A 17374-nucleotide genomic window follows, 5' to 3' on the forward strand; every position below is an offset into this window, starting at 1 on the left:
AGACTATTGATTTGAGTTCCTGTGGGCTGGGCCATTAATCCTTACTAAAAACACCTCATGAGAATGTGAAATATTAACCTCTGGAAAGCACATACTTGAATGAAGAGTCTCCCCAAATCCAGCAGAAGTTTAAGTTTTAACTGGGTCCATAACTGGAAGGAGATCATTTCCCTTTCTGGTCAGACATTAAAGAAGTCTCCTAATATGCACTACACTTGTGATGCATTTCCTACAGAACAAAGCAGAGAAACTCCCATTAGACCTTGCTCAGGTTCAAAAAAATAGCTGCAAAGTCCACTGTTTGGACTGATCCTGATCAGAACTGATCTCTTTTCAACAGTCCCCAGCCTCAACACCTGTTGCTCTGATCACTTCGGAGTAGGATCTGTTCCAGATTTCTCCATTTCCTCACCTGAGCTGACCCTTAAGAGAAAGTGAAGGGACATTTCATTGCCATCAGCAGCAGTGCAGCTGGCTAGTTAAGATATACTTTTGCAGTAACCCGTATGCACCTTCTACAAACTTTTCAATTTTTTTTTTTTAAACACTCCTCCCTTTCTCATTTTCATAGGAATGCACAAAGACATCAAAGATTAAACAAGAAGAAATTAGTAAGTGTTACTGGTAAAGATGAAAATTCCCCACAGGAACAAGGTTGCAGTAATTCCAGGAACATCTAGTATCCAGTAAGAACATCAGTCATTTGTGACTGTCAGTTCATTGTGCTGAAGATATACTCTGTTCCTGCCAGGAGGAAGTAAAGAGCAATGGAACAACAACAAAAAAAAGATGGAACTATAGGTAGGATGTCCTTGTTCTATCTATGTCTTTCCACCAGTGGCAAGATATATGATGCTGACCAAGTCATATCACATCTGTGCCTCAAGCTGTAGGAACAGATGGGACCTATGAGCTAATACTGTTAATCATTATCAATTACAATTTCGGTGCAAGTATTTACTATGTAAATGGGCACAGTGCATCAAACTCTATACCACTGGATTTTCTGTGTGAGATCTTTGCCATTCACAAGGATCACAATTTAGAAAAGAAAGTTCATCGGACACTAAGCAAATATACTCCAAAATCAAAAATATGCTTTCCACATACTCTACCTGCATCACAAAAACTCACCTCTGACCTTTGATCTCCCACAGATGCTACCTAGAACTGCATCCTCTCTCTTCTTTGCTCCCTGGCTCACAGTATGGATGTATGCCCTGTGTTGGAATGACTGCCTTGCCTTCATTTTACAGAACGAATGTTCCTCTTTTCTCTCATCCTTGCTAAATGATTCCCTAAAAAAGCCACTAGCAAAATTAACTGAATCAAATGCCTTCTCCAGAGAGGCTGACATTCATCACGCTGTTAAATGTAGCATTGGGACCATGAACCACCAGACATTTATGCCTGGTTTGAGTGGTATTATAGATTTTTTCCTACACTTGGTATGGGGTAAATTTTACTCTAGTATTTATACGTGAGAACAGAGGCTGGCATGACCCTATCTTTTATGGTTATAGGATGCTGTGTGCATGTAAGCATATAGGCAAGCAAAACAAGGGAGGCACAGTGCCACTTCTTCCTGGCAGCACAGCAGAGGTCAGGCAGGGCAACACACGTTCCTCTAGTATGACAAAAATGCGCTTTTAAAAACAACTCTCCTCAAAACACTTTCTTTTTCAGTGTTACCAAAGAGCCTGAGGATAGATGGGCATGGAGCTTCAGCTCCCAGATGTCCGGTTCAGAGAGCATCTTGCCCACCTTGACTTCATGTCATGCCCCACACTCATCCCAGAAAGCACAAGGTAATCTTTACTGCACACCGAAGTCTTGCAGGATTCATGCCCAAGAACGCAACATATGTTGGAAGCCATCAGGCAGCCTGGGAAATATCCTATTGCCCAAATAAACAACAATATAGCCTTCCTGATTCTGAGCTAATAAACAAATACTAAATGCAAACCACCCTTGGAATTAAGCTTAGAAATATTATTTGATGAGAAAACACGTTTATCTCCCCACCCTCCTGTTTTGGGGCTATTCAGGACACTCTCAGCTTCTTGCTTCCAAGTGCTTCCATTCCCACCTCTAAATTAAATCTTTCCAGCAGTGTGCTTTTTCTTAATCCACTAGCAAATTACAGCAGCAATTGCTCAAAATGTTGAGCATCTGTTGCATCTCCCAAACCACTGTGTTGTTGTATTTCTGCAACAAAGGTACTCAAAAACATGGTTAAGGTCTTGTTGCACCGGATGCTTGACAGGTGCACAGGGAGACACGATGCTTGATTCTCCACAGGCAAAGCCTAGAGGTCCAGCAGCACAGCAACCCACCACTGCAGGGGTAATGAGACTGGAAATTAAGAGTGAGGGGCACCTAAAAACTTCACAGGCCACTGAATCTGGAAATTTAGGAATAAAGGCCATCATCATCAGGGCTGTTCAGGATGCCCTGGCCAGGAATAGTAATGGGAGATGAAGATTAAGGACAAGACTTATTCTGAGGAGATTAATCATATCCAGCCTTTGGCCATGCTTTGTCTGCCTCTACACAGTACCATTAGCCTCCCCCCCCCTTTTTTTTTTTTTAATACTAGACTCCCAAATACAGATAAGAAACAGACTGGTCCCAACACAATAGAGCAGCTGGAGCAACAGTGCCAGACCAACACATGTGGGCAATTGCCATCCACATCCTAACTGCCTCCGCAGCGCAGCAGTGAAATCCCTCACACTGGTATCTGCTGACTCACCACCTCCTTTTGTGCATTCCCGGGGCTCTGTTGAACTGCTGCTCTGGAAGAGGATCTTGGGCACCAGGTGCTTTTGGGCTATCTGGTCTCCCTCTTAGGCCAGGACTCTTATAACCAAAACTTCCTCTGTCTGCTCTCTTTACACTCAGGCTGTTTTTCCTCAGCCTCCATTTTTTCAGCCCTCTTTCTATGTGCTCCTCCAACCTCCTCCCCAGGGGGAGGCTCCACATGGAAAAATTTGTGCCCTAAACAAAAATCATATCATCATTAACGTTACTCATGCAAATAGGACTGAAAAAAAGACCTGGCTGGCAGATAGCATCCAAGATGTATATGCAGCAACCAGGCACACTCGTGAACCATTTCAAAATCTGGCTCCCGGCAGTCAAATTGCAGACAAAAATGATCTGAGCTTTCACAGCTTTCTCCCATCACAGCCAGATGGTGCCTGACCCCTGCAATCATTTCTGCCATATTCCACCCATATGCAAACCTCACTGCTTCCATCAAGCTGTTAGTACCAATAAACATTTTTTAGAATTGAGATTTTAATAAAGCATTGATAGAAAAATGTGAGTATTTCATAAATCGTCTCTCACATATCCATTCTTTAGGGACCACCTTAGGCTCTTCTAAACCACTTCCATCTGTACTAAGCACTGCTCCAAGTAAATCAGTCTGAATGGCTGGCTCCCTAATAGAGCCTTGGGAATATTCTGATTCTTTGCCTTCCCAAATGATCAGAGACTGAAATCCAGTTTTCCCTTTTTGCCTGCACCGTCAGACTTCCCATGCAGCCTCTCTCCATATCCAGTCCTGATTACCAGAGCCTCCTCCCTGAGACTTTCTAGTACAAACAAAACATAGCTGTTAGCATTGTGTTTCTTTTTCTACCTCGGTCTGCCCATCCAGGTGTTCTTAAATATTTAAGAATCAGTGAGTGGAGTTTATGTACTCATTGATTCTTAAAGCACTGTCACTCCTTCCCCGACACCCACCGAGAAAAATGCTGCTGCCCACTTGGCTCAGACATGCCTCTGTACCTGCTCCTATCCCATCTCTATACCTGGTTTCCTCCATGAGAGAAAACATCAGATTCTCCCCAAAGTTCATCTAGAGTAATTTATCTTAAGACTGATGGTCCAGGAAGCCTTAGATTTTGCAAATACGAGGCAATGCCCATGTTTGATGTCTATGTACTGCACTATTTGCATATTCTGCCTTTTAAGTTTTAATGAAAAAAAGCTATTTTTTCCACTCTTGCTCCCTCATTACAGTGCCAGGTACATTGCAACACCACCAGGATGGTTGCAGAGATCTGTAAAACACAGTATACCATACGATGGGACATATTTAATTTATATTAAAATGTTAAAAAAAAAACACCTTCAAATTCAGCACATGGATTTATGATTTGGGTATATTGCAAGATATACTCTGTGGTGAAAAGAGGATACATTGTCTCACACAATTCCAGAAGAACACGGTCACCTTCACCAGGGCTTATCTGGATACTGCAGCCAGGGAACTCCGAGGAACCTCTGAGTGGCCAGGCTCCTCCTAGTCAAGGTTTAGACTCGGGCCATATGAAGCAACGACCCTGACAGAGCTGCCCAGGCTTCTCCCAGCAACCCCAGCTAACGGGAGAAGCCCTACCCAGCTGCAAAGGGGCAGAGAGGGTCATTATGCACTCTGCACCATTGCATTTCAGCACCTGGATGAAGTGGGAAGACAATGCTCCACTCGAGGAGCACTCTTAGCCACCCCTGTGAGCAGTTTGGTTGCTGTACTGGGTGGCTCACACAATCTACATGAAACAAGAGAGGTTATAGGGTGAGGACAGGAAGTTTCACCCCGAAGTCTGCATCAATTCTTTGCCTTCTTAGGAAAGCAAGATAGCCCAGGGACAATATTTGCTGTTATGGTCTATCCTAACAGCAGTACTAACTCATTCTGAGGCCTAAGGGCTCTGGAAGAACCATGGGCTGGCAATGCAGTGTTCATTACAAACGTGGCTTTCTTTTGAAATGTTACATTTTTCCATTTATCCCATTTCCAAGTGTCTCCTCACCACAACCCTGTGCTACACATTTATGTTTGGTGAATTATATATACTCTATGTCCTCAGAAGCCATTTTGCACATATTTTCACAGCAACTGAAAGCACCAGTGGGCCACTACTAAGAACAGGTTGCTATTAAGCAGGCTGTAGCTCAAAACCAGCCAGCAACAGCCTGTCTGTAAGTCTAGACAGTTCCTCATACACTTCTCCTGTCACTGCCTAGTCAAGTGAAGATTACAAAGCAGATTCTGATTATCTGCTTTCTCCCTCTTCCTCTCATTCTTAAGTGGTTGCTTGTTTTTTTTTCACACAGAGTATTATAAGACTGGGACGGCTATGTAAGCAGCTCTTAGCACATTGTGCAAGCTAATAGAATACAAATGATTATATAAATAATAAAGCTGCTGAAGATTTTCTTGTCACTGCTTTCTCTGCTCCATTGGCTTGACTTAAAGCACACATAAAATGGCCTCTGCTAAGTGTTATGTTCATAGCATCCATAAATAAAATTAAGATCCTGATTTAAAGAGACACTAAGAAGCTGTATCGCCTCTTGATTTCAATCTGGGATGCTCAGTGCCTATGAAAATCAGGCCCAAGGCTCTAAGGATGAAAACAGAAGGATTTGATGCCTGTATGACAGCTTATATTCAGCAGGGCAGTTTCATTTCCTATGTAAGATGCTCACACGCTCATTTCCAGCATACATGCATCTCCCTAACTAATGCAGAGGTCAGGCAGGACAGCAGCTCCACACCGACAGCCATCACGCACATCAGCAGACTGGCACATGAGATACAACCCCTGACACCACAAGTCAAGCATCTATAGGATGGTAACTTGTCAGGCAGTTACAGCCCTAGAACGACATCTAGCTCAGCACTGCTGTTTCCATGACTCCTGCATGAAAACTCGGCTCAGCCTCACCTCTGATATTAAATGTTCACACCAAGAGATATTATGACGACCTTCCTGGCTGCGTATAAAATGAGACCCACCCTGCCACACCCTGTAAAAACAGGATTACTATAAAATCACAACATAGGGAGTTTCTTGCAGCAAACTCTTATTCCAAACTAGCTAGGAAGCTGACTGACAGAAAACTTAAGTTGTTTTTTCAGTTAGCTTTCTATAGCACATTTTGGGGATGTTGACATAGATATCACCATTAATGACAGCGATCATCACAAATTCTGATAAGAGAATTAGGAAAGATGACAAATGCTGACATCAGGCCACAACACCTGCACAGAGCATAACCCCAAACAACTGCACCAAGTTTCAGAATTTGGCTGTGGCTTTGTCATTTATTATTTTATTCTTGTTACTATTTTCAAGGAACACTAGTCTATTATTCTGGTTCCTGCTGCCAGCCAGGCACTCCAATCTCTGTTACCCACGTGTGGATTTTCTCAAAGTTGTAGATTAACTATGTGACAGGGGCAGCCAGCCAGTGTGAGACAACATGGCTTTGGAAGCCAGCTAGCTATTCATGGCCAATGCAGCAGTGCTCTGCTGCATGGACTTACCAACACAGTATGCTTCAAGTCCACAGGTCGCATTATTGCTCTATCTGCATTATGCTCTCAAGTCGCAACTCTTTTCACCTAATTTGCATACACATTTTATATTATCTTCATCTTTCATTTTTCCAGTTTATCCTACCCATGTATCTTCCTGGAAAACTCACAACTGACTACATTCCTAGGTAAAGTCCAGGAGCTTAAAAATGATCCAAAATATACGTCTAGTGATGATTTTCCACCCAAAAAACTGCTTTAAGCCTTTTTTGTTGTTGTTATTGTTATTTTTTTTATTTTTCTTGTAATTCAAGCACCAGAATTTTTCTGACCATAAGCTCATGACTTTTGAAGCTGATGCCTTCTGTCCAGCTGAATGACAAGTTTATCCTTACAGTGACATTGCAGTATCAGCGTGAAATTTATCATAAAGGAAAGACATTGAGTGTGCAATGACAGGAGGGAAAATGTAATGATTTTGAGAAAGAAAAAGCACAGAAACAATAATTCATTTGAAATACTTACCTCTTTGAGGCAACCCATGAAGTTGTTGCTTACTGGAGAACCAGGTAAGTCAGCAGTACTGGGGCTCCCTCCCACGTAGAAGAAGTCATCTGAGCCCAGCATGGTGTAGTCCTCCTGTGTATAGCCCGTGGTGGTAAGGATGCCATCCACAGAGATGGTCACCTGTTCAAGGGACACAATGGACAAAAAAATCCAGGCAATGACCTTACAATCCTGAACAGAACAAGTCACCTCCCTTACATTTTTATGTTGGTTTTATTAAAGATTTTGTTGAGATTTGTTTTTTTGTGGGTTTTTGAGAGGTTTTTTTTTGTTGTTGTTGTTAGTTCAACCAAGCTCCATTTTCTGGTCTGCTTCACCCACATTGGAAATGCTTCAGCATCTGCTTCTCCCTTTCTGCTATATCAGCACTTTCAGGCTGAGCCAGCAGTCTACCCATTGAGATGCTTGCAGTCTACTCAGGCCAGAAAATGGAACTGTCCTTGAAAAAGATTTCTCATATTAGTTGATTTTATGATTAATTAGTATTTATTTTAATGATTACAGTTAGTTATGGTTGTTAGTAAAAAAAAGCACTAATGAAGACGAGGTTGGTATTTTTTATTTTTTATGTTTCTTTTGCTCACAGCACACTGACGGTCATGCATTCAGGGCGGGGTGGGGAGAGGATCTCACTTTCAATACATTATGGATGTGCATGCCATGTACCTAGAGACACACACACCCACCACCCACCACAAAAATAAAATTAAAAGAAAAAAATATATTTTACAAACTAACTCAACCAAAATATAAATACAAAAGAAATCAAAATAAAATAAATCACAATAAAATAAATCAACCGCACACCAATGAGAGAGAAAGAGAAAGAAGCAGAGATGAGAAAGAAAGAAAGAAAACACAAAGCATGCACATACTGTGCTCTGATATCTCATGCTATTATATCTGGAGCCCAGAAAGATGAGAGGAAAAAAAAGATAGCACAGAGAGAGTGAGAGAGGAAAAACTATTTCACACTCGCATGCAACCAAAAATAAAAATACCAAACAAACCCCATAATAATCCAACAAACTCAAAAACAAACAGTAAAGTCCCCAAAACCTCCAACCCCAAACACATGGCAAGTGAAGGGGAACAGAAGGAGAGGGAGAGAGAGGAGCAAGTGAATTTGATGTGTTTTGCTTATATGTTGTTAGTGGTTTGAAGGGAAGATGGAGGAAAGTATATTGAGGCCAGTAGGAGACGGGCGAGTCACCAGACGTGGACATGCCATGCAGAGTGTGTACTGAAACAAACAACCGGCTGAGCTCCTTTCGGCCACGGCAGGTGGAAAGTCAGAGAGAGAGAGAAAGTGAGAGAGGCAGGAGGAGAGAAAGAGGAGGGAGGGAAGTGGGGGAAAGTGGGGAGAAAGAGGACAACTCCGGCCACTTTGCCTATGAGAGCCGTTGCCACAACAAAAGGATGAGAGAAAAAGAGAGCCTTCACCACCACGGACTAGAGGCCCTGCAATGGTTCTGATCCAGAAACCTTCAGAGTTTTTTAAAAAAATAATCAAAAGGGGATAAAAAAGAAGAAAAAACAAAAGAGAGAAAGCTAAACTCAAGAGCAAAGAAGAAAAAAAATCACTGGAATACAAAAGATGAACTAAATAGGGAGGTGAAGAAACCAATGAGAGAAATGTCAAAACCCCATTTCCAGAATATTTGTGTTTATTGCTTGTCTTATTCATTTTTTTCCATTAAAAAATAATAATAAAGAAAAAGAAATGTGTTTTCAGTGAAATCAAAATAAAATTAAAGTAGTAAGTATAAAGGAGGGGGGATAAAGGGGAGTAGGGGAAGGAAAAGGCAGGTAACACACGGCAAACCCAAAAAAAGAGACAATAAGAATGATATCTACCAGACAATGTAGTTTGTTTACCATAGCGTGTCCAATGCCTGAGTGCTTTGCGGAAAAGGGGGAAGAAAGGAAATTAAAAAATCGTGAACAGAACGATTGTTAATTAAAATAACTAAAAGCAAAGATGAGTCGTTAGGGTGTTAGTACATTAGTTGGTTAGTAAAAATGACACATTGCATGAATGGTCTAGTGTTAGTCTTTCAAAAAAAGGCGTGGGGCACCTGACACACACAAAGTGAGAAAGAGGACAATATGACCAGGACTCTATGGGGAACCATGCCATCTACTCTGTAAAGAAGAAGGGTGCTGCCCAGTCTTCCCACCCTGGTATTAGTCATTAACTTCAACTCTTATATACATTATCCAGAACTAAAGCAAAATTAAAACAGTGCAATACTTACCTTGCAGATACCCATGAAGGTGCTTCCCCCAACCTTTCCCTCAGAGTTGCATATGCTAGTTTTCCCCTCCAGCACAAATCCAACCATGACTCCCCTTCTTCCACCCACCATCATCTCTATATTCTCGTTTGTCTTTCAGGCCTCACTACCCTCACGTGTCATGGAGAACCGGAGGCAGGCCAATATTTCTTTGGCTGGAGAATACAGCTGAAGACGAGTCCAAGACTCTGAGTCTGTCCTTACAAGTTTCTCAGTCTGCAGGTTTCTTTACAGCAGGCGAGTTTGTGACTTTTAGGAGAAGCATATAAAAATGTGTGCACTTCGGTGTTTGTGTCACCTGAGCACATAGGGGTTGAACATCTCCTCTGTTAGGAAGAAATATATTGAGAAATTGTGTAGGATGAATTCTGTCACTTGCATCAAGGTTGGAAAACAGAAGATTGATGGTATTTATTGTGTCTCTTGTTTTACTGCATCTATATTACAGAGCAAGGAGAATTCATCAACTAGTGCTTTAGTTTAGCACAGCTCTGCAGATGCTTTGTTAATCCCTCCAAAGGTGCACAGATGCCAACTTCTTGAACCTACACACTTCTTGCTCGCTTTTTAGCAGCTCAGGAGCTCAAGATCTCCATAGGAAATTTTGCACGGTGACTAGCTTCGGTGCTAATATAGAAGTGCAGCCTATGGAGACTCCAACTCCTTGTCACATTTGCAATCAAAGTTTGTAAGAATAACAGTAAGTTACACAAGGAAGATCTATGCCGCCTTGCATAAAAGCCATCTTGCAAATTTCAAAGAGTTGTGCATTGACATTACTGTGTTAGGAATCCCATTTTTACAAACAAGGAAGTTGGGATTTGGCGTGTGGGGGAGGGGAAGATCATGGTAAAAATGATGTGGAGCATCAGCAGCAGAGCTGAAGACAGGGTTGGGAAGCCTGACCTTCAGTCTCCTCTGCTCCTTCAAACCACACTGCCCCAAACACACTCTGAAAGTCCTGGTAAAATACAGCCATGATCCTATTTCTAGTAAAGGTTTCACACAAAGCAGAAACGGGGCTTAGTTTTAACTGAAATAATAAGATAAATAAACAAGGAGATTTGCTTTGACATTAACAATCACTACTCAAGGGAATCTGTGGGTTCACATGGTTTGTCTCTAAGGAGATTAACTGCTGTGATAGTCATTTGATCAAAAAAAGAGGAAGCACTTAGTACTCTACTAGATTAACTACAAAACATTTAACAATTCCAAAATGCACTGGGCAAAAGTCCAGCTATTTAAAGTTCTGCTCTAATTCCAGGAACAGCCAAAAAATTATGCAAATCCTCCTCCCTTCTCTCGTCCCCAAAAAGAGCAGGGAAGACTAGATGGCATCTTAATGTTCCTTATAATCCATTTACCTGGAATTGTTTTAGCTTTGGATCATATTCTTGGAATTTCTAATTTATTTTAAAGTTTAAGCCTCAATATTCATGGGCAATTCTTTGGTGTTGGGTTTTTGTTTGGTTGTTTTCTTTGAGGAAACTTGGACATAGCTGGAAACAAGACTTCCAAGTGACCTACATAATGTTGCAAGTTTACAGGTCAATTTGTGTCAGTAAAGATGCAGAGTAGGTAATGTATTACATACAAAATTATATGGGATGTAATGAACGAAAAAGTATACAATTTTTTACCTTGTAAATAATCTATTTTGATTTTATTACATTTTCTATATGAAGAAATTAAAGGACTTCACATAAATTAATAGATGAACATTCATAGCCTTAAAGGGTCGATACAAAATGACCACCCTCAGATGTGTACTGAAAACTGTCTACAGCAGATATTAACTAAATATCAGTCAAACTTGTTTTCAAACTCTTTATCCTAGAGATTGAATGGTTTTAAGACTTCTTCATCCCCGGTAATATCAATTAGCAGTAAGAATGCACAGAACCTAACAGGAAGGCTAAAGCGTTTAAAGACTTGTCTTTATTGAAACCTCATGTTTAAACTTACCAATATTTTTTAGATGACAGCTTTCACGACTAGCAGGATTGCTTCTCCTCAAGGCCTCATCAGTTCCAGTTTCTAGGTACTTTTAGATTCTGAGTATATGTCATCATTTTGAGACCAAACTTGGCCAAAAGTTAAAACAGAAGTATACAGGAAAAAAATCAAAAAAAAGAAAAAAAATCCAGCCTTATTGACATTTTTGGGTTGAACTGCATTCTGTCATACCTGTTGCTAGAACTGGACCACAAATTATCTCTGCTATTTATTTTTTATTTGATTTTAAGATTGGTCTTCCTTTGGAAAGATCACAGCCATCTTATTAAAAGATCGTCTCTCTTGTCAAGTCAAGTTGAACCCTTTTAAGAATTCCGAATCACAGGAAAATATTCATAGTCAATAGACCAGGAGGATTAGAAATTTCCAGCACTGCTTAACTGGCAAGAGGCTCACCAAATTCCTTTTAATTGACAAAACACTGTCCTGATCTAATCAAAGACAAAGAGGCATAGACATATTTCTATTTAACCATGGACTCAAAAAATATGAAATCACTAGGTGAAAGATTAAGAAAGAGTGAGAGCTTCCCATCCACAGTTTTGTCTGGAATCCTTCCCCACTTTCTACTACTTCAAGATCCAAAGCAAACCTGTCATGAAGCAAGGATGCACTTTGCTTCAGGCTCATTTTCTCATTGAAAACTAATTTCTAACAAAAACAAAAGGCATGATTAACTAAAATGACCAGTAAACTACACTGAGATATTCAGAGACCAGCCATTCTGACACCATCTGAAAATAAGAAACACATAAAATAAAGCAGTATTTTGGGCCCTTCCAGACTGACAGACCTCAACCAGTTGGTGTATCTCCCTCTACTAGACTGATGGGAGCATTTGCACAAAATAGGATCATTGAGACCCATCCACTGCATTAGAAATTAAATCTGCATCTGCGTACAAACTAGTGAAAAGAGACTAATCCTGCCATCAGCAAGAACCCTGCAGTCTCATGAAAGTTTGGCAACAGATTTGTCATCAAACCACCAAATATCCTGAAAATGTAGAAATACAGGAATTCACATAGGAAAGACCTTTACCCTCAAACCCAAATATTTAACAGACAGATGTAAAATAGCCACAACAGAAATTATCCACTAATATCTGTTGGTAAAGACTGTTTCTGGCCCCTGACACGGATACTCACAGATAGGCCTATACTCATACTTTTTTTTTTCTGCTACTGTAAAACGTTACCACAAAAGCTGTTTTCTCAGCAAAAGATGTTATATTAACTTGAATAAAACTATTAAAGGTTGTGTTAATATTCACATTAATGAGCAAATAGATCACTCCGTTGTCACAAATTGATTTTAAAATTTCAGTTTATAAGCTATTTCTGCTGCCTCTACCGATCAGCATGACACCAAATAACTCCTATCCACAGTGTAAACCCCATTTATCACATGGAGTGACTTGATATATTCACTAACTTTCAGAGCAAGGTTATTTAAATTTATCTTATCTATTTTTGTCGGAATTTATGTTTCATAAGGAAGGCTTCAGGATTTTAAGGCTAGCCTACTACCAAATACATCACCTGGTAGAGTTGTCTGCTTAGAAGGGCAGCATGCAAATGCGCAAAATTACAGTGGTAAAATCAGACAAAAACTTTTCCAAAGTGGAATTGTAGGATGTTGGATTGGTCTGGGTTTGCTTGGCTTTTTTGATCCTTCCACTTTTCCAGTCCTCACAGCCAACGGAAGTCTCATAGGCAGAGACACAAGAAATAAAGTAGAATCTCATTATAGAAAGAATGGGAAAAATAAACAAGAAGAAAAGAAGAAGAACAGAGAATCAAGAAGACTCAAAGACTCTGGCCAATTAATTCAAAAGCTATAAAGGTAAAATAATTACACACATACCCACCAGCCTGCATACCTGCACACTTGCATGCACACACAAAAGAAAAAAAAAGTAAAGGAAAAATAAAGATTTCCATAATTAGAATTATGACATCATGGCAATGGCTAGACAAATTAACAAAAATTAAAGAAAAAGGATAGAGGTGTAGAGCATTGGCTGCTAGAAAAAAAAGATTCCATTCCCACAGTAATTAAATGCAACAAGAATATTACTGATAAGATTGAATCATAATTAAGGAAATAATAAAATAAAAAATGCAGAACAAAAATAGAAAAAGAAAAAGGGAGATGAAAGTAAAGTTATGGCACAAGATTATTATTATTAAATCTAACCAAGAAAAACAGAAAATTAATAAAGTGGAAATGAAGATACCACATTAGGGATAAATTCCCATTAACTAACGTTTTTTTTCACTGTCCTTTAGATATTGACATCCAGAGAAGGAGAAACTCCAGCAATCCCACCAAACATCCCCATTACTCCCTCCACTTTGCCCCTGTCAAAATAAAACAGAACAGTTTTCCCCATCATTTTCTCCCCATCACCATTACCTGCCGCAAGTTGCGCGTCACCTTAACGTCGTGCCACGCGTTGTCATTGAATTTGCCATTGACAGGCTCCACAATGGCCTCGAAGGCCCCAGACCCCAGGTTAATGACCAGCGAGACCGCGCCATCTTTGAGGGCCAGGTTGACATAATCAGCAGACTTGCCGGTGTGCAGAATGAGCCCGTTGCGTTGCCACGTCTTGAAGGACAGAGTGATCTCATCGCTGCTGCTCTGGATGGGGTTTTGAGACAGGTCATAGCAAAGGTATTCAGAACCACGGAAAGTGGCCATGTTCTCATCTCGCGCTGGAAAAAGAAGGGAAACAGAAGAACTGTTTAGTCGTTAGCCAAGGAAAGATTGAAGCTAGCTATGAAATTTCTGAGAATTCCCACAGCACTGTTAATGTTCTGTACAGCCATATATCATGACATGCTAATGACTGTACGGCTCCTGTTGCAGTATGGCTATCAAGACAATTAACAGCAGGGTCCTCAGTACCCATAAATTTCAGTGCTATGTTTTCAGTTTCACTGCAGCACTGCCACCGCAGGGACCATTCACAAGTGTGCAACAGAGCCTAGGATAAGTACATTTAAAGACACTGCTATAAGACACTGTACATCCTTATCAGGAGAATGATAGAAAATTCTGATATTAACAACATGACCATCACATGTTGTTCCAAGAGGAACCAAAGTCTCCCAAATGCTGATATTTAGCTTCCTTGCTCAATTCAATGCTCTGCTTTTAACCTATCTGCTAGGCAATCTAAGATAGACACCAAAATATAATCTCCACAGAACTTCCCCTTTCTTTCAACTTAATGAGACCAAGCAGACAAGAAAGCCAAAACGTCCTATAGTTTCCTTCTTTGAAAGTATGAGAGAAGTCCACACAACACACATTTGTCCACAGCTGTAAGAAATGATACTGTTGGTAAACATGTCCCAGAACTTTGTCCGATCACCTTATCCAGAGAATCTTTACTAGGCATGCTTTTAATACAGCAAAAATAAACATGGGTGATTTTTCAGAGCATGTGACATTAATAATTTCCTCATTTAAAAAAAATGAATAAACAGATTTCATTTATGTACCGCAGGGGAAACCACTGAATCCATCTCTTAGCAACCAGAGGCAGCATTTGAACACCCCAAAATTGCTGGCATGAGTTGGAAATCTACCTCCTGCTACCTGGGATTCCAGGGTCACTCAGAATCAGTTCCTCCACAATACTGCACTGGTGTGGCCCAAGTCAGCCAGGTACCCTCATCTTGCCTAGTGGAAGGAATAGGGGACTGTAATGGTAAAGCTTCCCGGAGGACTGTCTGCAGTCCCTTCCTACTCATGCAATCTAGTAGAAAATTGTATGTACAATGGAGTCGAGATAGACCTACAGATCTGCCCACTCCATATGCTGACTCCCAGACACAAAAGCAATTCTGAGCATGAACACGGTACAAGCAGTCAAACCATCATTGCTTACAATCCATGGCATAAGGCAAGTGCTGGTGGTATTGCCATTGACATTAGTAGTCTTTTTCTGCTTCATTTTGTCTCATTTAGTAATCCTAATACAGATTAGCCAGAATTTGTTAGTACAAGACTAAAGGGAAAATACTTGTCATAGCCTTTCTTGAAAAACAACTGTGTGATGAAATATGTGCCCTCGCAGCATGAAACAGTACTGACAAAACAGCACTGCTGCAACAAGAACATATATCATCCTCAAGTGATAGGGCTGTTTTAAGCACACACTTCTGCCATCTCAATTGAGGGTACCACAGGATAAATTCATTAAAAATCTGAGCACTTTGAAAGTGACAGTAACGTGTGTTTGTGCTTATGAAAGTGTACTGTGTGTCTACACACCCCTGTGAGCAAACAGTAAGACAAATTACTCTACAACAGTACAAATTGGAAGCCACCTGGCTCAACAGCAGCTTTATGGAGAAAGACCCAGGGGTCCTAGAGGACAAGCCGAACACAAGTCAGCTGTGTGCCCTTTCAGCAAAGATGATCAAGTGCATCCTGGGCTGGATTAGCAGCATGCAACCTGCAGGCCAGGGAGAGCAATTCTTCCTGTCTCTAAGAGACTTGTTAGATCCTATCAGGAGTCCTCTACCCAGTATTGAGTTCCCCAGTATAAAAATAGCTTCAATATTCTGTGGTGCGTTCAGCAAAGAGCTACCACAATGCTTAAGGTGCTGGAGAAGGTGATAGGTGTGGAGAGGCTGGGAGAGCTGGGTTTGTAAAGCTTTAAGGAGAGAGGGCTCAGGGGAAACCTTGGTGCTCTCTACAGCTACTTAATTGGGAGAGCAGAGAGAAGAGAGAGCCAAATTCATCTCAGAGCTGTGCAGAAGGAGGTCAAGAGGCAACTGACACAGCTGGAACATGAGAAATTCTGATTCTATATGAAAAAAAAAAAAGTTTCACCTCGAGGATGGCCCAACATTAGGAAAGACCTAGAAAAGCTCTGAAATCTTCATCCTTGAGAACACCAAAAACTTGACTGCACGTGCTCCTGAGCTGTCTGCTCTAATTGGACTTGCTCTAAGCAAGTGGTTGGACTACGGGGCCTTTGGAGGTCTCTTCCGAATTACTTGATTCAGTGATTCTATTCTGAATATGCTGAACTACCACCAAGGAGTGCAGTTCATATGCTTGTGTCAATGCACAACCAGCCTAAGCACAGGGCTGATATTGATTGCAATTCTGAAAGTCAGAGCCAAGAACTTAACAACACTCTCCACAATGATAATTCCCCTGCCTAGTCACTTCTGATCCATCGGAAGGAAATGTGTTACAATCAAGTTGTACACATGCTTTATACACCTGCAGGTAATTCTGATCAAAGAGCTGGTGTCTGAGGGCAGGAGTCAAACACAATCATTACGACTGAGCCATTTTCCCACAGCCACAGATCTGTGAGGCACTGAACACACATTTCATGTCTTTGGGGCAGGGGGGCACGGGTGGTTGCTTGTTCACTCAGTACAAGACATATTAACAGGGCTCATTTACAGTTGCTCAACCACTTAGACAAAATCTCACTGGTCTACTCAGTACAAAGGAGGAGGCAAAGAGTAGATTAGAAATCTAAGTGGTAATTTAAGGCAACCACAGCAGACTCATCAAGCCAAGGCACAGAAAATTCAGAGAGATAACTCTTACATTCTTACTCTTACCAGTGGTTTTAATGTAAGGTACTATCAACCCACCCCTGTGTGCAACTATATCACCTGCCTGTTTCTTCCAGTCACCTGTTGCTTACCACCATCAGAAGTGGGACCCCACACCTGATCCATCTTTGCATCCTTATTTCCTGCAGGTATATCAAAGAGGTTTGGTACAACATGACCTACTTCTGTTTCATATATTGTCATAAGTTTCTTTCTTCCTCCCCAGGTTGCTCTGGATAAATATTCAAATTTGCAAATGACCACAACTCTCAGATCTCCCTGGGGCTCCCAGGCCGATCAGACTTCACAACTGTCCCCCTCCATAAGTACAACTCCCAAGGTCAATATACCCTCTAAAATACATTCTCTGAACCACTAATTCCTTAACTGCTGTCTGTGGACCTAAGCACATGGCCACATTAAAGGCTTTAGTGCACAGACTAGGCTCCAAGCTCTAAAGAGCTTGACTGCGCGTTCCTCCAAGCTACAGCACAGCAGCAGCCTGACACAGCTGTCATGCCCTGGCACATGAAAGGCTTTTATCAAGCACAACCTTT

The 17374-nt window shown here is 41.0% G+C and overlaps 1 protein-coding gene across 1 annotated transcript in view; it reads right to left on the reverse strand.

The window, feature by feature from the left end:
* NRXN3 (neurexin 3) overlaps positions 1–17374 on the reverse strand; it is a 1009770-nt gene that overhangs the window by 716514 nt on the left and 275882 nt on the right. The window contains 2 exon segments of the mRNA XM_040559130.1: positions 6863–7024; positions 13639–13940. Coding sequence (XP_040415064.1) covers positions 6863–7024; positions 13639–13940 — 464 coding nt within the window.

The sequence above is a fragment of the Cygnus olor genome, chromosome 5, assembly GCF_009769625.2.
Source record: "Cygnus olor isolate bCygOlo1 chromosome 5, bCygOlo1.pri.v2, whole genome shotgun sequence".
NCBI classification, from domain to species: Eukaryota; Metazoa; Chordata; class Aves; order Anseriformes; family Anatidae; genus Cygnus; species Cygnus olor.